The sequence below is a fragment of the Ursus arctos genome, unplaced genomic scaffold (genome assembly GCF_023065955.2).
Source record: "Ursus arctos isolate Adak ecotype North America unplaced genomic scaffold, UrsArc2.0 scaffold_32, whole genome shotgun sequence".
Lineage (NCBI taxonomy): Eukaryota > Metazoa > Chordata > Mammalia > Carnivora > Ursidae > Ursus > Ursus arctos.
In genome coordinates this window covers 5348541-5372882 of record NW_026623008.1, presented here as the reverse complement: position 1 = coordinate 5372882, position 24342 = coordinate 5348541, and the positions used below count along the sequence as shown (strand labels likewise).

Genomic DNA, 24342 nt, shown 5'->3' with positions numbered 1-24342 from the left:
AAGGAAATGAACATCTACTAGTCAACTCAAAAACCATCTTAGAAAGTTAGAAACGAAAATGTCTGATTTGAATATAGTATAGAAAAAAACCTAAGCAAACTGTACCCTGTTCATTATTATTTGGAAAATAAATCCTCTATGTTTTGCAAATATCATGAGTGGTCATTTTACTTATAAACGTGTCCTGAAAATTTATAATTTTTCTTTCCATCAATTTATCCTTAAAGAATTCTCTGAAAATTTAAAAGTAAAGTTAGTAAGTGAACAGAAGCAAAAGTAAAATTTAGTTAAAACAGTTAAACTACAAATCACTTAAACATTATCTTACCTCCATGTCCTCTCAACCTTAAAAAAGACAACACAGATTATTAAAAAAAAAAAATCAGTGGGGCGCCTGGGTGGCTCAGTCAGTTCAGCAGCTGCCTTCAGCTCAGCTAATGATCTCAGGGTCCTGAGATTGAGCCCCACATCGGGCTCCTTGCTCAGTGGGGAGCCTGCTTCTCCCTCTGTCCCTCCCCCTGCTCCTGCGCAAGCACGTGTGAGCTCTCTCTCAAATAATTAAAGTCTTAAAAAAAAAAAAGAAAGAAGAGCTTTCACTTTCTGGATTTAGGACGTCAAGGACAAATCTAGGGGGAACGCTGTCTCAAACTGGAAGAACGGACGCGTCCCTCCAGGGGCCCGTCGGCGGTAACAGCCAGGAACACTGCGGCATCTCGCCGGCTGACACGGAGCTCATGCGGCTCTCTGACGCACGACGCTGGCGGCACTAAGCCATTTCCTACTTACGACCCCAGAAAGAGCTCCCGGGGAATCCCAGTGCGGGGTACCTGGGAACCCTGGCCGTTTCAGGGATAGGAGGCAACGACTCCTGCGGATGGGGCGCCGGGGTCGGACTCGAACCTTCCTTCCGATCCCTGCTCCCGCCGCGCAGGGCGAGTCCTCCACCAGGTTAGGGCTCCCTCCGCCTCGGCGTCCTCGTCTGCGAATTGAGGGTTCGAACACCGCTTCTCTCTCAGGGCGCTGCGAGCACCAAACAAGTCACGGAAAGCGCCCGGAACAGCTCGCGTTGGAGCCACGCACACTCGATAAACACTGAGCTGCTTTTCCGTCCGCGATGACGGTTTTGTACGGAAAGGTGCCAACGGGTGTGAAGCGTCTGACATCTAGTCTCGGCTTCAGGATCTCGTCGCGTATGTTACTTCTGAGACCCGTTGCTGCCACGAAGCGTAACACACACTTTGTGAAGCACAGGTGTGCTCTACGGGATCGGAAAGAAGCCTTCTGATGCTGGATTCTGTGAAGCAGGCATGACGACTGGTGTTAAAAATATGCATGTATGTTGAGGACCCAACGGAGGGTTCTTCACAGCACGGCCGAGGGCTGCACGGCGTAAGGGATTCGAGAACGCAGCCGGAGCGCAGACGCTGCGACAACGCACAGCGCTGCTGAGAAAGCCAATGTTAATCGAGCGCCTTGCAATGGCTCTTAATAAACATTTCATGATGATAAAAAAATACATATTCAGGGCAAAGGTTTATAGACACAGTGCAAAAATATCTCAAGTTCTACATGTACACGGTTTGTTTTTACTTGAAAAAGATACCTGATTGAAATATTAATAATCATTAAAAATAAGTAAATTCACACAATTAATTACAAATTCAGTTGAAACAAAATTTCAATTTAGATTAAATTTACCTTGGGAATTATAATGTTTTACTTAACTGCAAAACAACTCTGTTCACACAGCATTCTGTTTTTCATAAATCCTGACCTCATATGCAAGAAAATGCAGCCTTTTGGGTAACATTTGTGTAAACATTGGAGCCTATAATACACATTTTTATTACCAATTTCTTAGTTATTAATACAAAAAGTTAATAAACTTGAACAGCAAAGTGTGAAAGTGGGTACAGCCCCCCGGGGGGGGGGAGCAGCAGCGTCACTGCTGAGCTCCTCTCCCCCCTCCAGCAGTGCGAGCGTCGCGGTCCAATCCCTAAATAATCGACTTGTCAACAGAGAAAGTTATAAACGGTATTACAGATCTGCCTACAACAAGCACCAGTTTCATATCAAGTCTGGCATAATATGCACTCCGTAAAATGTGTACTAAGGCAAAGAGATCAGCAAATGCAGATAAAATCAATATCTAGGAAAGAATGAAAAAGAGGTGCTTCCATGACTGGAGAACATAAGGTATAAAACGTGCTGCACGAAGCCGAGTGACCTCTGACAGCCACACGTCATTTCTGATTGAACAAATTAAAATTTCTGTCCCAGCAGAAGGTCACGATGAGCACACTGACCTACACAAGGAGCTCAGGAATCACTCAGCCATCAGCACGCAGTAGAATATGAGCTCCCCAGTCGTAACACCGGAGTATTTGCATGGAACAGCTTAGCGTTTGAAAATGGCTCCGACACACAGAACTACCTTCCAGGAAAACCTACTTTAGAAAGGAAACCCGAGCTATGGGAATTGAGAATCAGGGCCTAGTAGTCACCATGGAATCATGGATAAAAACGTTGAGTCTCCTAATTATCATCAGGGCGCACTTTTATAAAAAACCATAAAACGTGAAACGAGGAAGAGTGTTTTCTTAAAACAACAAAACAAAACAAACAACAAAAAAGAACAGTCTGTTATATAAAAGATAAAAGGTTACTGCTCCTTCACTTGCGTCTAGTCCTTTCTGGTCTGCGTAGGTCATACGTCATTCTGAGTCGGGGCAGGAATCACGAACTTCTCTAAAGAACAGGGAGCTAACTTATCAATAAACAACCCACTCACTTCCTAGAAGACACAAGTACGGCCAGCGTAGGAAGCACTGATCTTCGCCCGCTTCTGCACCCCTGCGAGGACAGCGGAGATCCCGCGGACTGCTGCTGTCCCCACACAGCCCGTCACGGCACTTACAGACCCCCCCCAAAGATGGCCAGACCTCTGTGTGTAAACTGGTTGGAAAGAAAGAGTTAACTGTTAATTCTGGGTGAGACGACATTTAAACACTGAGGCATAAAAGAATAATAATTATTTTTTACATGACTTCTGAGACTTTTTAGTCATTATTTTAAAAACGAAACCATTAGAAAGGGGAATACCACCGGTTGAGCGAGGAGCTCCTTCTGTTTTAACGTCACACATGCAAAAACCAACTTCAGCTCTCCAAGGAATAAGCTCTCGGTAAGCAGACTGACGTTAAGGTAGGACTTTGGGAATTTCAGTGGAAGGTGGAAACTGAAAAGGAAAGGCGTCTACAAGAACAAAGCTCAAAATCCAACCCCAACGAGCAGGTACTTCCGGTGTACTGATGGGCGGTATTCGTTACCACTGGTAAATACCGAGGGGACTCGTGCTGTGGGCCAACGAGAACATTTCATCTGAATCACGGAGGGAAGCGCCAAGCTGCGCAAGGACCAGATGAAAGTACTACATTTCTGGGAACCATTCTGAAGAGTAGATGGCCTGCAGGTGGGATGTCAAGTCCTCTCACGGGGAAAATGAGTTCTGTAACAACAGAACGAAACGAAGGGGGCGAAGGTTCGGGGCTATTCCCACCTGTACTTCTGACTACCGCGGGGTTCGGGTGCCGCCTGTGCACACACCTCCCCAGAGGCCGTCCGGTCTCCTCCAAGGACAGCGACACTAGAACGAACACCTCCCTAACAGCTTTAACACACCAGGAACACGGACATTAAAGACTGTATCTATGACCTCTGCTTCAGAAAAACGATGCTTATTACAAAATCAAGAAGGGAAAACCTTAACATTCAGCGACAACTTCATGGTCACTGAGAGTCGGGGGTTTAAAGAGACGCACGAGGAGGTCTGGTTGTCCAGCGGGTCCCGGCGGGCGCGCCTCCACGGCCCCCGACGCTGTTCGCTGCCGGAGCTGGACCACAGGACTGCGCGGCGGCGCCCAGGGAGTCCGCGCTTTCCAACCGGAGCAGCCCTCCGAGAAAGAACGAGACGGGCGGCAGGACGTAACGTCATCCGGAAAGTTTAAAATCAGTGAAGTGCTGGCCAAGCACCTTATGTCTAGTACCCAATTTATTCAATTCATGTCTCAGAAGAGCCTATGTGACAGTTCATTCCTAATTATTGTTAGAAGGAGCATGGCAGTTGTTTACACACTTCCGCTTAGTTGCTTTGGGGCTCGTTCATGGACTCTTCTACTCAAAACCCACACAAATAGTACTTTAAGAATGAAGACACCCGAAATGAGTAACGGGCTCAGCTCCTGCTTTTCGGCAATGCCACCTCTAACCAGCCTTAAGTCGCGGGAACGCATTCTCTTCTCTAAAAAGGAGGAGGGGGGATTCTAGCACCTGTTTACTTCAGAAGCCTTAACACCACACTGTTCTGAACACCTAGCTTTCTTCTCTTGTGAAGTTTTTAACTTCACACATTGTCACCTCCCACATCCGCAGCTTGACACTCGAGGGAATGAAGGGCTCGTTCCTGGTACAACTGTCACAAGTGTTCCACGGAGCTGCCACGAGGACCACTGGCAAATCAGAGCTCCACTGGCCAAGCCACTCACATGGGATCTCATCGAGAAGATCTTGTAACAGCAGAAGACCACGTGGGTCTCATGGAATCCTGCTAGATAGGATCCTACCTCTCGTGTGAATCCCACATCTTGACGTGTAGCTCTGTTCCGACACACGTGCCTATCTGAAATGCAAATCTCTTATTCCTCCCCCCCCCCCGTCAATCAGACATCAAAGCAGGCGCCCCATAACACTCCAAACAGGAAACACACTTGCAGTCCAAAAGGCCTGTATTCAAAATCAGAAGGACTGTGCAACCATATATAAATTATTTAGTATCTGTACACGTTACTTGTTTTTGGTAAAGCAGGAACATCTGTGAGGACTGTAATTTTCAGCGGGATCATGCAATGTGTGTTAAGTGCCTCGGGCACTGCCTGGCGCAGAAAACATCATAGAGGACGGCTGTCATCACTGTGCTCCCTTGTATGTCTATTCCTCGAGCGCTAGTCTGGCTCTGAATCCAAGAGTGCACCTTGGCCAGCTCCTCCCTCTGCCCGCGTGAGAACCGGGGCTGCCGCCGCCACATGCCCGCCAGCTTCTCCACGTCCTCTCTCAGCACAGCCTCTGTCACCCTGAGGACAAACGAGCAACCTTCGTCCTGAATAAGGCACAGGGTTCTTTTGTCATCCAAGAAAAGCACTTCTTGGGTTTGGGTTATACTTTATATCTCCTGCTAACATATAATGTGCACATTAAAAAAATAGCTGAATCCACTCTTTGTCAAGTGGGTGAAGCTAGAGCACTTTTTCTTGGTGGAAAGCATCCGCACAGTGCCGGGCTGCGGCAGACGGGAAAGCAGACTCCCCTGAGCTCCTCTCTTCTTACTGAACGGGAACCATTCAGAGCTGGAGAGAAGTCCTGCACTTGTGTGCCATCTTGGGAAGGGCTGCCTTACTTTGCTTTGGTCTCACGACGCACAACCTGTCAGGTCAGTGTGGGTCTTCTACGGCCACTGTCCTAGGATCACTCGTTTCCCTCCAGATGAATGAATGTGAAAATCTAGTTCTCTAAGAGCATGTATAAAGAACATAATTTAAAAATCACTTTGTATTAAACAACACATTTAAGAAACCATAAAAAAACTCATAAAGTGGGTCTTCTAAAGCACTTTCTTACCTCTCAGGTACCTGATATGTCACTAGAATGCACTCAGCAGTCTGTTTTACCATCTCCACGTGGACTCTTCAGCTACACTGGGAAATGCTTCTTTTTTGTGTGCACCCTGAGACTGCTGCCCGTGTGAGGTGATTTCGGGAGAACCATCACTACTAGCCATGTATATCCTGCTGTCACTTCTTCCTATCAAAGAGCAACAACAATTACAGGTTGGCAGATACTCCTGGGGGCCGATTTGCCAAACTTATTCCTCAAAGACTCTGGCAACCAGCCGGCAGTCTTTGTCACCCGCCAGCTCAGCCATGGCCCCGGGGGACCCCACCTCCCAGTTCCTCCGTCTTCCCTGGATCCCCCTCTTACTCCTCCTGCGCTGTCCGCGCTCAAGGCCACACCTTGCTCCTTTTCACCACTTGCAACTGCTCCATGCCAGCTCCATCTCCCAAATCACTACCATCTCAGCTTTACCTGCTCGTCTGCTTGTTCAAGTGCACCAACTACAAATCCGAAACGGTGACTCAGCCCTTCGGCTCAGAGCCCAGAGCCCATCATTCAGTAACATGCTCTGCAACTGCCAATTGTGTTCTTGTGTAAGCCCAAGTAGCCAAAGCTACGGAGAAAAGTCATCCATAATAGGGTACGTTGGTTCATCATCACCAAAAGCTTAGAGACCTCAGTATGAATCCTCTCAAAATGGTAATATACACCAGAGTACAAAAAGTTTAGAGGCATAATCAAAAAATCTTTCCCCACTGGGTGAGACCCACCTTGTGTGGGCTGTCACTGGCGGCTGTGTGTCCACATGGGAATCGACAGTGTTAAGAAAGGGACACTAAAAAATGTGCATCTGCCTGTTCCTGAGGGACTAGCTCAGCTCCAACAAAACTATTTTCAGTTCATTAGAGACAGAATCTAATCTCACAACAGCTGTGCCTCTGGTGTCTTCGCACCGATGCCCAGCCCACCTGTCAATACTATGCTCTCCATCTCCAAGGGTCAGTGTGAGGATTAGGTGAGTTAATTCCTATGACGGACTCAGGACAGATGGCGGCACAGAGTGACAGCTCAACACGTGTTTATGAATCTGCCACTGAAGACTAGCAAAGAGAAATGAGAGAGAACCGAAAAACCTGATTTAACACCTTTCTTGCCAGTTCTTCATCCACCAAATTGTTGTAACAACAAAGTCAAAGGACAGGAGGCAGTAAAAAGGAACAAAAAGAAGACATCAGAATAATTTACCAAGTCATTATGTTGTTAAAAGGAAGAGAGTTTTAAACACACTCTTCTCATTGTCATCAGGCCAATATATATACATATATGGTCAACCTAGTCACAACCACGGTCGAAGTTTGACAAGGACACCTTTCGAGGGCAGCAACAAAGTGACCTAACGCAGCCCCACAGAAAACCATTGGTGATGGTCACTGCTAACTGAGGACTTACTACTATGTTAGCAGGTACTGTTTCTAAGTGCTTCCCACACATCAGCTGATGACAACAAATGACAATGACTTAGAAATACAGTCCCAACTACGTAACCAATATACACATGATGATATTTCCAAAAGTACTTTAACCGAGTCAAAGAGAGGAAAACGTAACTACAATTTAGAAGTCTTTCCTAAGTAACTGGTGTCAGGGACTTTTGTCTTCTCTCGGTGGCCCACCTCACGCCGAGTGTACTTTAGAGGGGGACGTAAGCGTGGCACCTGACTCTGGTGGCGGGGCGTGGATGATGGTGCTGCTGTGGCTGCACTGGCTCACACCAGAGCCCAGGCTCAGCGCCGCGGGGCCAGGGTCCGCCGAGCGCCTCCTGCCGCGTGTGTGGCCCACCCGGCGGCCGGCACCTCCAGGTTAGCTATGGCTGCGGTCGGAGACACAGCTGGGGCACAAAGGAAATTGACAATGGAAAGAAAAATCCCCACAGGAAATTTATGATAAAGACTCAGTTTGCAAATGTTTGTAATGGACGAGCTAAAACCTTCTGGCCATAAAGGAACAATATGAAACCAGGCTTGTTTGTGATCAATGAAATACGTTAAGACAAAATCTTAGAAGAAACAGAAAGGGTTGGCTTTGTAATCACCCTGCGTCTAGCTAGGAGCGCGTCCGGGTTACCGTGCAAGCAGCGGCGTCATTTGCCTTGTGGTTCTGTCTTCTTCTGAGGATGAAGAGGGTGTATCGGTACAGGATATGCACCTTCTTTTCAAAGCTGGAACGCTGCAGCTCTTCAGGTATCTGCGACAACGTAATTCGGTCACGCATGCCTGCCCGTCCCCTAACTCTGCCACTTCCCACGTTTCTGCTCTTCTCACAGCACTTCTGTGTGAGTCCTCTGCACTCTCTTCTTTGATGAGGTCTTCCCTGACCAACCCAGCCTCAACCACTGGCCTGTCGTCTCTCTTTTACTGTGACCTTGAACTGATCTCCAAATCTTTGATTTTTATGATCAAAGTCTTGTCTTCTCAACCATACTATGGCTCCTTCAAAGAAGGGATCCATCTGCTAATTTTCTGCATCCCCTGAAATGTTCAATTTATTATAAACTATATGTAAATAGGCATTCCATAAATATCTACTGACTTATAGTGAAAAAGCAAGACAACCAATATTAAAAATGATGCAAGGTGTGTGCTTACAGCGATGGTGTATGCTTTTGGAAAAACTGACGTGTTCTCAAAACTTGTCTCACACCTGATAACACTGTCAATGCAGTTTATTTGCTGATATGATGGGCTATGCTGGTCTTTTCTCCAATCTTCACAAGACTCTGTGGGCACGCTATTGTTTTTCAATGTCTGGAAGGTAGATGAGGCGTCCGCTCATCTGAAACAGAATGAAAGGATGTGTAATTGAAAACATCGTATGTCTAAGAACTGAGCCAGCACAGTCAGATCAGGTCCCTGGCATGTACGCATTCAGCAGAATATTATGCAGCTATTAAAGACGAGCTCAGATCTGAAAAATTTACCTACACAGAAAGGCCTCCACATGGAATGATTACGTGAATGTTTACATTTGTTTTTTTGTTTTTTTACAAAAAAGGAGTGAAAAACACGTCTCGGGCAAAGATTAATAATAAAACTATCAGGTGAAAGGCTGATGGGGACTTCATGGTACTGAGCTGACACTACCTGCCAACTGACCGATGCGGGCATCACCGGGGAGGGGGTGACCAGACACAGTGTGGAGTGCAAGGCACTGCCCTGCGGACCTGTGTCCAACAGGACCTTCTGCAGTGGCAGAACTGCCCTTCATTCGTGCTGTCCAGCATGGGGGCCACCGACACCACAGGTAGCCATTAAGCCCTTGCAATGTGGCTACAGCAACCGAGGAACTGAATTTTCAGTTTTATTTATTTGTAACTAACTGGAATTTAGGGTGTGGCTATTAGCACCATACTGGATAGCAGGGCTAGACAGAGAAGACCCAAGACCTCAGGTTGGAACCCTGACGAACTTCAACCTCCTGCGGAGAACGATGATCCAAGAATGGAGGCTGAAAAAGCACATGGAGAAAGGTAAGAGAGAGCCCGCCACCATGGCATCGCGGAAACCAAGACGGGGAAACTGGTTCAAGGAATGAGGAACCAGTCACGTCAAACGCTGCTGAGAGGCTGACTTAGCTATCCTTGTTGTCGTTGTTAGTGAAGGTCACCTTAGCTGCCTGGAAGCTGCCCCGCTCATTTCCAGAGGGGATTATGGAAAAAGGCCTGCTTAACTATCATTCAGTAACTTTTATACTTAAAAAAAATTATCTTTAAGATAATAAAAATAGGGGTCTTGAACTTACGACCCTGAGATCAAGAGTCACACACTCTACCAACCGAGCCAGCCAGGAGCTCCTATAATTTTAATTTCTAAATAACTTTAACCTTGAAGAGGGTTGCAGAAACAGTAGCACTCACGTATACCCTGCACCTTGCTTCCACCAACGTAACATCTCACAGAACTATTAACAGAACGCACAAAACTAGGAAACGCACAGCGGCGCACAGCTACTAACTACGGCCTATGTGGATGTCACCCGCTCCTCCGTGAAAGGTCATTTCCCGCTCCAGGGTCCCACCCGGGGTCTCACGGTGATTTTGGTGGCCAGTGTCCGTCTTTCCTTGTCTTTCCCGATCTCAGCTCTAGTGAAGAGTACAGGACAGGAATTCTGCGGGAATGCCCCCCAACTTGAGTTTCCCTGATGTTCCGTCATGAGGCGGCTGAGGGTGTGCATCTCGGAGAAGATTCCCGCAGAGGGGCGGTGCCCGTCGCAGTGCCTCACGCCAGGGGTATATGACCTTGATGTGTTTACTGTTGGTGTGTCAGCCTTGTTCACCGGTTAAGGTGCTGTCTGCCGGGTTTCTTCCACATAAAGTCACTACTTTACGCGTAATACATGACGTACACAATAACTGTTTCGAAGGCACGCTCTGAGGCCATGCAAATATCCTGTTTCTCTTATCTTTTCGTGAATGGTCTTAACGCCACCAAACTGTATATTTAAAAATGGTTAAAATTTGGTTACATATATCCAGTCACCTGTTGAATGACATCTAGGTTGTTTCCAATTTTGGATGAGTGTGAACGACGTGTGATAAACATACACAGACAAGTTTATGTGTGAATTTGAGTTTTTCTTTCACTTTGAGTAAATAAGAATGGAATTGCTGAGTCATATGGTAAGAGTATGTTCAATTTATAAGAAACTGTCAAACTTTTCTAAAGTGGCTGTACAACTCCACATCGCCTTCAGCACTGCCTGAGGGCTCTGGTTACTCCGCATTCTTGCCAGAACTTCATATTGCCTGTATTTTTTCTTTTACTTTTAGCCATTCTAATGGGTGTGTGATGGCATCGCATGCGGTTTTAACTTCCTAACGACTGAGACTGAGTGTTGTTTCCCATGCTATTTGCCATCTGTGTGTACTTCACTGGAAAAGTGTCAGATCTCTTGACCATTTTTGGAATGGATTATCTTCTTATTGTTGGATTTTGACAGTTTATGTATTCTGGATATGAATTTCTTTTATCGTAGCTATAATTTGCAAACATTGTCTTTTCATTGTCTTACCCATGTCTTTCAAGAAGTTGTACAGTACCATTTTTTTTTTTTTTGGAAAGGCTACCTTTTGTCCACTGACTTGATCTTGCACCTCAAAAACTGACTGTATTTGTGCAGGTCTGCTTTGGGACTCTAATCTGTCCCCTGATCTATCTTTCCCCCAGCATCACACTGTGTTAATTATGGTGGCTTCTTAGTTAAGTCTTGAAATCAGATGGAGTGAGTCCTTCAACACTGTTGCTCTTTTTCAAAATTGTTTTGGCTGTTTTAGTTTTTTTTTTTTTTACACAAAAGTTAGAGGATCTGCCTGATGATACATATACAGAAAAAAAAATCCTGCTGAGAGTTTACTTGGAATGACATTGAATGTACAGATCAAACTGAGGAGAACTGACAACAATATCCTGTATTCCAATCCATGAACCTGATACTGTTTTCATTTACTTAGTACTTTTTATTTTAAAGTTTTTCTTTCATCAGTGTTTTGAAGGTTTTCACATATGGATTGTTTCACATATTCTGTTGGATTTTTTAAGTATTTCAGTTTTGGGTAGTTTAAAAAAAATTCTGGTGCAATTGTTCCTCGTTAGTACATAGAACTTTAATTGATCTCACATGCTGACCATGTATCTCGTAACCTTGCTAAAATCAGTAGGAGCTTTTTTGGTAAATTCTTTAGAATTTTTCTATGTAGACAATCCTGTCATCCGTGAATAGTTTTATTTCTTCCTTTCCAATCTCTTATGTCTTTTATCTCTCTTGCCTATTGCAGTGGACAGGACTTCCAGTTTGACGTTAAGACGTGGGGAGTGGATATCCTTGACTTGTTCTCCGGGTTAGGGTGAAAGCATTCTCTCACCATCAAGCATAATGTTAGCTAAGGGTTTCTATAGATGCCTTTCTTGTCAGGTTAATGAAATCCCTTTTCTACTTCTAATTTTTGAGCATTTATCATGTGTGGATGTTGAATTTTCTCACATGCTTTTTCTCCATCTATTAAAATAACCTTTTGGGTTTGTCTTTTTTTATTCTATTAATATGGTGAATAAATGTGGCTGACTTTCACATATTGAACCAGCCTTGCATTCTGAGGATAAATCATACTTGGTTGTGGTATATTTGTCCTTTTTACACTTTGCTGGATTTGATTTGATGATATATAATTGGGGATTTTACAAATATGTGGATGAGGGATCCTGGTCTGTAGTTTTCTTGAATTGTCTTTATCTTGTTTCAGTATTAGGATAATAATAGGCTCATAAAAGGGATCTGGGAGTTTCCTTTTGAAACTTCCTTTTATTTTCTTCTGTCTTCTATTTTCTGAAAAAGATTATGTAGAAACTGGCACTTTTCTTCCTTGAATGCTTGACAGAATTCTCCAGTGAAACCATCTCGGCCTAGATTTTTCTTTTTGGAAGGTGTTTAACTTCAAATTCCGTATCTGTAATAGGTATGTCTATTCTAGCTATCTATTTCTTTTTCACTGAGTTCTGATAGGTTCTTTCTTTCAAGTTATTAATAGACCAAAGTTATGGGAATAGAGTTGTTTGTAGTCCCTTTAACATCTGTGGGGTCTTTCATTCCCAATAGTGGGCATTTCTGCCTTCTTTTCTTCATTGGTATGGCCAGAGTTTTGTTAATTTTATTTTTATCAAAGCTTTTGATTTCATTAATTTTCTCTTATTGATTTCTGTTCTCAATTCCATTGATATCTGGTTTGTATGATTTCTTTCCTTCTGCTTACCTTGGATTTAATTTGCTCTTATTGCTCTTGTTTCTTAAGGAGGAAGCTTAGATTATTTGAGACCTCTCCTCTTTTTCCCATATAATCAGTTAATGCTATAAATTTCCCATTAAGCAATGCTTTAGCTGCATTCCACAAATTTTTTGTTTTTTTCAATTCATTCAAGTTCAAAATGTTTTTACTTCCCTTAAGGCCTTGACCTGTGGGTCATTCAGAGGTATGTTCTTTAATTTCCAAACATTTGGGAATTTTCTAGATAAACCTTCCTGTTACTGATTTCTGGTTTAATCCATTAGGTCAAAGAATATATTTGTTATGATTTATATTTTTAAAAAATTGGTAAGGCTTGCATTATGGCCCAGAATAAGGTCTATCTTGATGAATGGTCCGTGTGCCCTTGAGAAGCATAGGCATCATGTTGTTGTTGATTGGAGTGGTCCATCAATGTCCATTAGGCCAATTCAGTTGATGGTGCTGTTCAGGTCTTCTACATCTTTACTGATTTCCTGTCCACTTGTTTTATCAATTAGACAGAGGTGTTCCAGTCTCTAATGACCACTGCAGATTTACTTCTCAAAGTCTTTATCAGTGTTTACTCCATGTATTTTGAAGCTCTAATGTTAGGTGCATAACTTTTTAGGACTGTCACATGCTCTCAGAGAATCAACCCGTCTGTTGTCATGCAATATCCCTCTGAAATCCTGATAATGTCCCTTGTCCTAAAGTCTACACTACTTGATATTAACACAGCTTTCCAGCTTTCTTTGGATTCCTGTTAGCATGTATATCTTTTCTAGCCTTTTGCTCTTAACCTGTATTTTTATTTGCAAAATGGGTTCTGGTAGATACTATGCAGCTGATTCTTATTTTTTTCTCATCCAATTGACAATTTCAGCCTTCCAGCTGGTATACTGAGAACATTAACATTTAATGTGATTACCGGAACAGCTGAATTAAAGTATGCCACTTTGCTAGCTGTTTTCCATTTACTCCATCTGGGTTTTTATTTCTTTCCTATCTCATTTTGCATTAAATGTTTTAAATTCCGCTTTATCTCCTCTGCTGACATTATTTATACTTCTTTAGAAACTAGTTCCAATAATTGTTCTAAAGTTCACAACATATACCTTTAAGAAATCAATTTCTACCCTCAAATAACATATCACTTCTGGTGGAAGGACTCCACAGCAGCATGTTTCCAGTGCCTCTCCTGATTCTTTGCAGTATTTTTACATAGGTCATAAATGCATAAGAGTATTTCTGCTTTAGTCAGTTACCTTCTAGGGCAATTAAAAATAGGTAAAAAAATTAAATTTCTTCATTAATTCCGTTTCCAGTGTTTTTCATTTCTTTGTGTTGATTCAAGTTTTATGTCTCTACCATATTCCCTCCATCTTTAGAAATTCCCTTAGTGTTTCTCAGAGAATTGATCTGCTGGCAATACATTCCCCCCTTCCCGTTTTTGTTTGAGAAATCTATCTCTTTCATTTCTGAAAGATACTTTCCACTAGGTAGAGAATTCTGCACTAACAGTTTTATTTTTCCTCTGAAGACATTTAGTCGTCTAGTGTACATGGTGTCTAAGGAAATGTCTTTGTAATTCTTACCTTTGTTTCCCGGTATGTAGTCTGTCTTTGTTGCTCTGGCTGCCTTCAAGATATCCCCTTTGCTTTTGTTCTCAGCAGTTCGAATATATTTCCAAGTATGTGGGGAGTTGTGTTTTTTTCGAGTGCATGGTGTTTTTATTTTGTGATTGGTTTTTGTTATTTTGTATCCACACTACTTGATGGTCTTCATCTGTGGGAAATTCTTGGCCATTATTTCTTCAAATATTTCTTCTGGGATTCCAATCACTCTTATGTTAGATCATTTGATTGTGTCTCCACATTCTGAGAGGCTCTATTCTGTAGCTTTCTTTTGTGTTTCAGTTTGTGTAATTTCTATGTATCTATCTTCAAGTTTATGGATCCTTTTCTTGGTTGAGTGCCCATCAAAGGTATATGTGTATCTCTCATGCATTTGATCCTTTTCATCTCTATGCTATGATTACCCATGTGGTTTTGCATGTTGCTTACTGTCCATTAGAGCCTTTAATATATTATTTGTAGTTATTTTAAATTCTCTGCCAGACAGTTCCAACATCTGTGTCATATCTGACTCTTGTTCTGATGACTGCTTTGGCTTTTGGCAGTTTTTTTTCCTTGCCCTGTCATATGCTTCATAATTTGTTGAAAACGGAACACCTTGTATAAGACAGCGGAGACTGGCCATGCCTTTCCTTCTGCTGGGGCTGTGTTTGAGTTAACCTAACTAATTTGTTGGCCACTCTGAGATTTGCTGTTGCTATGGTTTCACTCGATGTATCACAGCTTTCAAATGCCTCTAGTGACACTCTGTGCTTGCTACATGGTGGCCGGTGTGCTAGAGAGCTTTGGGTTTTTGCCAATATTTGTTCCACTTGCAGCCTGTGGTCCTCCCTTTGCATTGTGCCTCGGGGCCGGCCTCTTGAAGTTGCTGATTCTGTCAGCCAGCGCACCAGTACCCGGGGCTTGATCTCACGTCTCCCCGCAAGCATGTGCCCCCTTAGAGTTTAGGCCTGTTGGCTGCCCCGGAGCTTCAGCACTCTGAAGGGTTCAAGAAAGCTCATGAACTCACTGCCGTGTGGCTTTCTTCCTTGTCAGTTTGGAATGATGCTTTTTCCAACCCTCCCTGAGCACAAACCAAAGCACGCTCATCCTGAATGAGTTCGGTTCATGGATCAGTGTTTCTCCCTCAGGTGCTGCCACTCTGGAAGTAGAACAGTCAATGTTCCCCCAAGTTCCCCAATTGCTTCTGGAAGCTGGCATGGGTATATGTAGCTGATGAAGGGGCTTTATATCTTCATTACTCCTTGCTTTTCCATATGAACTTCTAAAATTCCCCTTCTTATTCTAGTTCAAAGTCTAACCTGCCCTCATAAGAAAGGTAAAAATATATACTTAAAACCTTATGTTCTTGCTGGCTCTGACACCCTGCATATAAAACATGTTTACAATGATTATTTAGTATTTTCCTTTTGATTGGTGCTATTTCTTTCTTTTTTTTTTTTTTAAAGATTTTATTTATTTAGTTGACAGAGAGAGAGAGACAGCCAGCGAGAGAGGGAACACAAGCAGGGGGAGTGGGAGAGGAAGAAGCAGGCTCCCAGCGGAGGAGCCCGATGTGGGGCTCGATCCCATAACACTGGGATCACGCCCTGAGCTGAAGGCAGACGCTCAACGACTGCGCCACCCAGGCGCCCCTGATGGGTGCTATTTCTAATTTTTAAACTACAGCATTTTTATCTTTAAGTTACATAATTGTTTCTCTTGAGTAAGGAGTATTAAGATTTTTTACTACCTCTTTAAACTTGTAGGTCTTAAGATGTTAATAAAATCAAGATGCCCAAGTAACAATAGTTCCCCCCAAGCAATATCAAATGGCAGATTTTCCTTCTCCTTCAAAAGTCACAACCTATCTGTGTTAGAGTCACATACAGCCATAGCTAAGTCGGAGAATAATATCAGTTTCTAGAATAGCATCATAAATACACAGAATTAGTTATAGCTTGAATTTTATAAAATGGTGAATGATGGAATATTGATGACTGCTTAAAAACACAGCCTTCAAACCATGGTACTGACAGCATTTCCAGACCAATGGTAGAGGATAAGAAATGGAACAAACCAGAAGGTGAGAAACGATTTGTACTCTGACAAGAAATACAGAGGTCAGGACATAAAATTGTGGCCCTAAAATGAGGTCCTAGGCCCAAGCAGCAGTGAGCAGCACAAAGTGGACAAGACAATAAAACATTTAGAAATGTTAGCCTTCAGGGGCGCCTGGGCGGCACAGCGGTTAAGCGTCTGCCTTCGGCTCAGGGCGTGATCCCGGCGTTCTGGGATCGAGCCCCACATCAGGCTCCTCCGCTATGAGCCTGCTTCTTCCTCTCCCACTCCCCCTGCTTGTGTTCCCTCTCTCGCTGGCTGTCTCTATCTCTGTCTAATAAATAAATAAAATCTTAAAAAAAAAAAAAAAGAAAGAAATTTTAGCCTTCAAACCCCCCTACAGAAGTTCCAATGCTAGGACATGGATAATGATATACAGCAAGAAGATATTCAAATAAATTATTTTGCGGAGAGGGAATCTGATGGTTTCAAGGGACAAAAAAAGGTGGTGTTTCTATCTCATGCCCTTACATCTATGGCAACAGAGACAAGCAGAAGGTTAAATCTCCTACCAAGGAGACAAGAAAAATGGAAGGACTGGATGCGCTGTACCCAGACGGCAGCCTGGGGCCCCTCATGATATCACCCGTAGGAGCAGCAGGTGGATGCTTTTGTTTTGTAAACCACGGCAAGCCCTGAAAAATATAGCTACTATTTTTTTTAATTTTTATTGACCTTAGAGAAGAAATTTCACCCCTACTGTGTAAAATACCCACATTCGACCATGATAGAGACCATTAATAACATTCAGGGACCAAACTCACAAAGACTTCCAAACTTATTAACATTCAGGAAGATAAATGAAGAGAAAGCCAACTACACTAAGTTGATATGATTGATCCTTCCTCTGCTCTATAAGGCCAGTAGGTTGACTTTTCTAAATAACATCAATTATCATGAGTGATCCAATTCCTTCCGAATGCTCCTTAGCTCATATCTGAGAAAAGTAAATGTATCAAAAAAGAAAAAAAAAAAAGTCCCCAGTTTTTCATTCAATGAAGGTCATAAATATTCTTCATTTGTTCTAAATGACAGGAAGGGATTATTATGAGACCCATTCTAAAATTAACTCTTTCCGTTGACAGATGTCTCATGTGGGAGAACTATGGATCTGTTGGTAATATCAAAAACATTAATTCTTCAGTGGACATATACAGAAATTACACGCTAATCCCATTTAGCTTTCAGAGTATCTGCTGCTACCATTAGCATTATTACTGTCACCATCTGGGCAAGTCAATGTGAAAGGTGGCAGTGCTTTGTGCTGGCACGCGCCACGCCCACGCAGAAGAGGGCAGAACCGTGGGCGGAGGTTGGGGGCTGCCCTGCTGACTCACCGGGCCGTCCCATGCGCGTCCCCGTTGCTCGCTTATCTGGTGACTTGGCCACTGACTCAATGCAGAGCTGGTGACCTGGATTCTTAATTTTGTTTACACTGGCATAGACCTGCTGCAAAGTCCACGTAGGGAAAAGAATGACAGAATATGTTTCAAAAATTAGAAAATTAATTAAAAGATAAACAAACACAATAAACGCATTAAAAAACGAACAAAATACGTTGAACTTCCGGTTCTCTGAAGACATGACTACAGGCATAGTAACGACTCCCACGGGGCCCCTCGTACAAATGCAACTTTACGTAAATCTGCCCACAACACGGAAATTATGAGAAAGCACACAAGGGACCCAAATATCACCTTCCGAGGGTGGTATTTTCTTTTTACAGACATTTTTCCGCACCGAACTGGATGAGGATGTCTGTTTATCAAACACGGTCCCAGCGGGTCAAGAACATGCAACAAGAAGTGCTGCGCGCCGAGGGTGGAAGCGGTCCTGACACGTTGCACACCCCGAGGCAGGGGACGGAAAGGACGCCGCACGCACGCACGCACACACGCCGTCGCTCACGTACGGGTTCCCTGCGCGCCGCCTGGGCGCGGGTCCCGCTGGACTCACTGTACGACGCGAGGCTGCCCAGGCTTCCATAGCCGCTGGTGGCGCTCGCGGGAACCGGCTGAAGGAAGAGGGAGGCGCGGCTCTGGAGCTCCGGCGGCCGCTCAGCGTTTCCGCGCGACCCCTGAACACTAACATGGCCGCCCCTGAACACTAACATGGCTGCCCCCGAACCCCTACGTCGGGCGTGTGAAGGCTGACGCCTTGAACTCGGACGCTGACAGAAAGGGCATGCCTCGCTCCTTTCAGCAATTCTCAAGGGCTGGGCCTCCTTTTCTAGACTAGGGGGGCATTTCTAGAACAACGAATTGTTGGAAAGCCACACAGAGCAGATTCAACAAAATATGAAAATAAACTCTAGCTCTTGATGCTGAGTTTAGAACAGACAGAAGAGATTAAATATACACCCTGCTTTGTTCCATGACCTTGACCGGTGAACCCCAGAGATTCTATGAAAGACCGTTTGGAAAGTGCCGGGCTCACGGTTTTCTCGGTGACACCATCCGTAAACGCTTACCCGGTTTATTAACGGAATCTCCAGCAGGAATCATTCTTGGCGTTTGTTTCAACAGACAGTTTTCCCCACGTTTGCCTTGTAAGAACCTGATACGGAGGCCTGCCATCCCTCTGCCCCCACCTTTAAAATTGGAATTGTTTTTTAAAATACTGAAGCCAAGACCCAGACGCTGAGCCCACGGGTAGCGTTGGGAATACAAGAAGGACGCCCTCATTTAGAAGCAGCTTCCCTGTTACCTGCCGACTTGGTTTGCTCCCTCAGAATGGGATCTTACAAGAATGTTCTCTGTATTTCACTCAGGAAAAGGAAAACAAGGTGAATAGAACTGAATTTAAAAACAAAAACAGGAAGACAAAAATTCCTGGAACGCAGAGGGTAAAGATGTCTCTCTCCCTGCGGTGTATTTTCGTGGGGTGGCTTTACTAAGATCAACTGTTAAAACACGATTATGGAAATTTTGTGTTTGCTTCTTAAAATCTCACTTTACCTGTAAGAGGAGTCTGTGAATTTGTTCTTGTAATTCTGTTATGTCTTCGTCCTTACTGTTGGTCTTTCTCTTTCTGGTAGCAAAAACATCCTCATTCAGTGGACTCCTACAAAGTGCCAAGTGAAAGATGGAGTCAAGCAATTCAAAATTAATTTACAATGAAGTCTACAGTGATTTTTAAATAGAGTGTTCAAGTAATAAATCTATACTTATACAAAGCAACTCTCTGACTTCAAATAGAAAATACAAAGCTAAATCCATCCGTGGAGGCAGGAAAAATACAAAGACATTAAGCGGTTTCTTTAGGTTGTCTAGAGCTCTAATCTTTCACCGTCTGGGTCAGCACTGTTTTGTGATGTGAAAATCAGTGACAAGTAACCTCCTTAGCTACCAAAATATCTTCAACAACTACTGGCCTCAAATTTTAACATTAACTCAGTAGCCTATTGTAGAAATTTTAAGACCCTAGGTCTGCCAAACAACATTTAACGTTTAACATACCTAATCATTTTAGCAACCCAACTATTGGTGAGAATGTGGCTGTCACAGTGTGCAGTTCAAAACTACCACCTGAACACCGCGAGAGGCAGATGTGCCAGCAGAAAACATCACAAAGAAGAGAAGGAAATGACGTTCATTTAGGACCTTCTATGTGACAGGAACTGCTTTTATAACCTACAGCAAGAATAACATTTTCTAAACCCTCACGATGTGCCAGGCACCGTTCCAAGTGCTCTATCAAGTATTACCTCCACCGGAGCTGAAAACTTCTCAAAGTCCCCCAGCTGGTAAAGTCTAAGCAGGTATTCACGAAGGGACCAGAGTCTAGGCTCCGGCATGCACTTTTGCCACCACAATGTATTGCCTCTCAGTACCTCAGGTAACTCAAGTACTATTAATGCGATACACTGAGTCAGACCTGTCATCTCCTGAGTCCTCACACCCCTACAAAGCAGGAATCATTGTGATGCCAGAGAAGGTGGGTCACTTGCCGACTCTCATACCTGAGAAGCAGCAGTCCGGGTTTGAATCTACACGCCTGACTCCAAAGCCAGTGCCTTCCCTTTCCATTCTGCCATCGTGCTGTTTCTCACAACACACAACCCAATTCTCTAATAACTGAGATACTTTCCCAAAGACAGAAATAATTATCAAAAAACCATATTAGCAGTGTCATAAAAGTAGTCAGGAAGCTCTCTGCCTCTGGAGACCCATTCCCTCTCTGTCCAGACCCCCATGGCCATGTCGTCTCCCGCGGCGTGCAGACCGTGGGTGGTGTCAAATGACAAGTTATCAGCACAGCATGGTGCATGTGGAATGTTCAGGGCAAACTGTGCTTGAGTGCACTGCCTGACACACTGTACGTGGCACCCCCTTGGCCCATCTGCTGCCTGTGCCCCCCAGCTTCCCACTGGCATGTGAGCTCTGTGGGGTCAGGCTCTCTGGCCTGCTGTGTTCACCTCTCTGGTGCCTCCAACAGTGCCTGGCACGTACAAGAATGAATCCATCAGTGAAGGAGCAATCTGGGGTAAGGTACATCTGACCCATGATAAATCTGTCCATGCACTATGAGCTTGAATACCTTCCAGAAACGTTTGGGTTTGTTTTTCAAGTGAAATTCTGGAATGGAAATAGAACCAACTGCTTTGTGTTATGAGATCTGGTCTTGTCTGTGAAACTTTCTACAAAGCCAGGTTGTATCTTTAGTCAGTAATCACGTAACTCAAGCTGACGAACGTGCAGGCTATGGAGACGCAGCCTTGACCAGAAAGTGGCAAATGCCGTGCAGCGCTAGGCCACTGGCTATGGAAGGACGCTGCTTGAGGGGTCAGGGAGAAAACCGGTTCTGTTCTCCACTTCCCAACCTCCTCCTCAAAGGACCTCTGCGAAAGTTACTCTTTTGTCGAGTACATGGCTATTATCTGTAGGACGAGAGGTAACAGCACATCACCTGCCACCCACGAGAGGTGGCTAGGTTCCTCGCTGAACACCCTCACTGTTCCCCCTCACTCTTCCCATTTCAACCTCACACTTGCCAAAACTCCATTCCACACACGCCATTTCTAGGTCCTGGCTCTCCCACAGCACTGTGGGCCCCAGGACGGTGGGGATGATGTCTGTGTGGTCTACCATCTTGGTCTCGGGGTCTAGCACAAAGTCCAGCTCAGCAGGTGATCTGTAAGTACTCGTTAAAACAGTTGGATGAATATAATGGACGATTATTTTACAAGAGCGATGAATGCTTACTAGACTCTAAGTTTTTCCCTCACATAATCCCAGAAATTGAGATGCAAATACTGGTATAATTTTTTTTTTAAGCTGCAAACACCATGAGTACTTATATTATCAGTTAATTTCACACATTGTGTAATCAAACCAAAAGGACATTTGGGGCATCTAGGACATGGCTCTGGCACTGACGGGGAGGGCATGCAGACCGATCGACAGACACCCAGAGGGACACTTCATGAAAGCAATCACACTTGCTCTGGGGTTTCCTGTAGTCATACTAAGCAACCACCTGATTTTACTTTCATTTCCCCACAGATTTTCCTACCGGGAAAAAAAAGTCCTTTCTGACCAACATGAATAACACTGACATGGAAGTCATATTTCTTATCCTCGTTATTACATTAGTTTTCGAGCACAAACTGGCCTCTTGAGTTAGGGCAGCAAGGAGCCCATTTCTCCCATTAGGGATCCAGACCTGCTCTGCTCAGAGGCCAAACCCCAGAGCACAAAGACATAGGAGGACCTTGGGACAGTCTCTCACCATGGCTGAGTATCCTCTATTATAGTATTAAGATGCGACAGCAGGTCTTATTGGTAGACCAACTGTTCTCAGTTTTATGCTTATGTGCACAACGCTGTACAGCGGAACCCAAAAGACATAATTTCTCAATCTCAGCATGATTCTAAAGAGTTAAGTAGAGTCTCCATGCTAAAAAAACCCAAAAGCGATACCACAGGGGAACCCAAGGCCCAGCTGAGAAAACTACAAGGTCAATTTTAAATTTTAAACAAAACGTCAAGGGACTGGGAGTATTTTAGGCGACAAGAGCGGCGGGCCAGTTTGTTCTAGACCCATTTCGGAAGTTTCTGGTACATGGATAGGTAGCAGTAATCAAACAGGCTTGAGGCAGCTGTGTTGGCAAGAAAACAAAAACTAAAGAATCTACTTTTTAAAAATAAAGATTGGATAAAATGGACACAAATAAGTGGAATTTGACAACAGAAGCAGATATAAAAAGTTTTACGTGGTCACTAAAGAGAAGTTTAAAATACAGAAAAGGCAAAAAAACAAAAAACAAAAAACCCAAAAACCCCTTTATCCCATTACCCTACAAATAGCCAAAATCTGTATCTTATTTCCTTTCTTCTTCTTTCTCCTACTTCACAGTGTTTGTGTGTATTTGAACACGTTTATATTCAGATGGTATAAACAATTTCGTATGCTGCTTTTTAAATCTAATATATATCAATTTCTCATGTTATGTAATCTTTGCAAAAACTTCCTTTGACCAGTAATACAACATGTCAAACGAATAGTCTAGGACATACTTAATGATCGACATATAAGCTACTCAAGGTCCACCAGTATGATTGAACAATGGTGCAAAATATGTCTTTTCATTATAAAGCTATCTTCGTATCGAGGCATATCTCCTTAGACTATTTCCATAAGGGAATCATGAGGTCAAAGAGGTAGAAATCTTTCAAGGTTCTTGACACACACTGCCAGTCTTCCAAAAGCACTTTAAAAAAAAAATCTGTGCTTTATTTAGTTTATGTGTCAACTGAGTCGAAGGGAGTCAGTGGGGGGCAGAATGCTATCTGGTAAAAAGGGTCTTCTAAAACCATGAGCACTGACCAACTTACGTTCAAACTTTATGCCCACCCATGATGAAAGACACCTTCCAGCTCACGGGTTCACAAAGCTGGACCAGCTGGAGTCCAGGACGATGTCATCTCCGTTTTGAGTACAAAATCGAATGGGTGAGTGTTCAAAGGGAGGGTGGCCTGCGTACTTTGAGACTATATAAGATAATACGACGAGATGAGAATTTATTTCATGCCGATATTTATTGCAAATGTCTTTTTCTAGGCATTTATTTTTAATTTTTTCAGAATGTCAAAATAGAAAAAAAACTGTTTGAGCAGCTCCCCAGAGTGCTCACCTGTTAAAGGCTGAGCTCTAGTGATTAAGAGCTAAGGAGAAGACCTAACAAGAAATGAAATGAAAAATTAGAGCGGATGAGTGGTTACAGAAATACTTCCTCCTATAAAGAGGCAGGTCCTGACCTTTCTGGTGTACAGCGAGCATGAGAGAACGATCCTCTGGGTGCAGAAATGCTAAGACAGACGTTCCCATCAGATCCTGACGTAGGTAACCCAGCAGAGGCCCCGCTCTGGGTAGAGACACAGCACAGACAGCACGTTACACGCAGCAAGTCATTTTCAGCCTTTATACGCTTTAAACAATACTTCCTTACTTAGTCCTAAATATGAAAAAAAAGGTATGCAAAAGATGTCATTCCAGCATTTATAAAAGGAGCCGTGGGGATATGGTTCCATAATCTAAGAAATGCCAGGCACTGGACATGTTATGTCAAAGTTGCCTACGGAACTTGCTAGAAAATGATTCACAGCCTCACCAAATCAAAGTTTCTGGGGTAAGATGAGGAATCCGTATTTTTAGCAAGTTCCTCAGGGGTCTCTGACGCCCCCTTCCCCATTTAAAAAGTTTACAAAGATCACATCATAGGGCAGAAGAATGCTTATGGTGTTAAGTGAATAAAGCAGGCTACAGATTTATCCAGCACGATTAAAAGTGCACAGAAGCAGTGTTTCCCAGAAGGTAATAACCAGTAGACGCCAGGAACACAAAGACATGTGCAGGATGGAGCTTCACGGGAGAGCGGTGAATGCAGAGCCTTCAGGATGACTTAGAAAAAACTGACTCCATAAATGTCTTCTCTGCGCACAAATTCACAAACATTTCCGATGCAATAAATTTAAGCCATTACCAGGATATTTGCAACTAAATGTTCTTACTCTCTACAGACTCCATGATGCAAAGTATTTCACCAACTACTGTTTAGTTTCAGGGTATCTATTATTAAATAAACCTATTTTCAGATGTTAAGATTTTTCAAAAATCAAAATTAAT

The 24342-nt window shown here is 43.6% G+C and overlaps 1 protein-coding gene across 1 annotated transcript in view; it reads right to left on the bottom strand.

Moving 5' to 3' along the window:
- Nucleotides 1-4897: 4897 nt before the first annotated feature.
- Nucleotides 4898-24342, bottom strand: part of PER3 (period circadian regulator 3) — a 37121-nt gene continuing 17676 nt past the window's right edge. The window contains 13 exon segments of the mRNA XM_057305502.1: nucleotides 4898-5129; nucleotides 5674-5728; nucleotides 5731-5856; nucleotides 7383-7463; nucleotides 7466-7723; nucleotides 7790-7911; nucleotides 8368-8494; nucleotides 17553-17674; nucleotides 18126-18229; nucleotides 19173-19278; nucleotides 23052-23097; nucleotides 23100-23207; nucleotides 23475-23581. Coding sequence (XP_057161485.1) covers nucleotides 4898-5129; nucleotides 5674-5728; nucleotides 5731-5856; nucleotides 7383-7463; nucleotides 7466-7723; nucleotides 7790-7911; nucleotides 8368-8494; nucleotides 17553-17674; nucleotides 18126-18229; nucleotides 19173-19278; nucleotides 23052-23097; nucleotides 23100-23207; nucleotides 23475-23581 — 1594 coding nt within the window.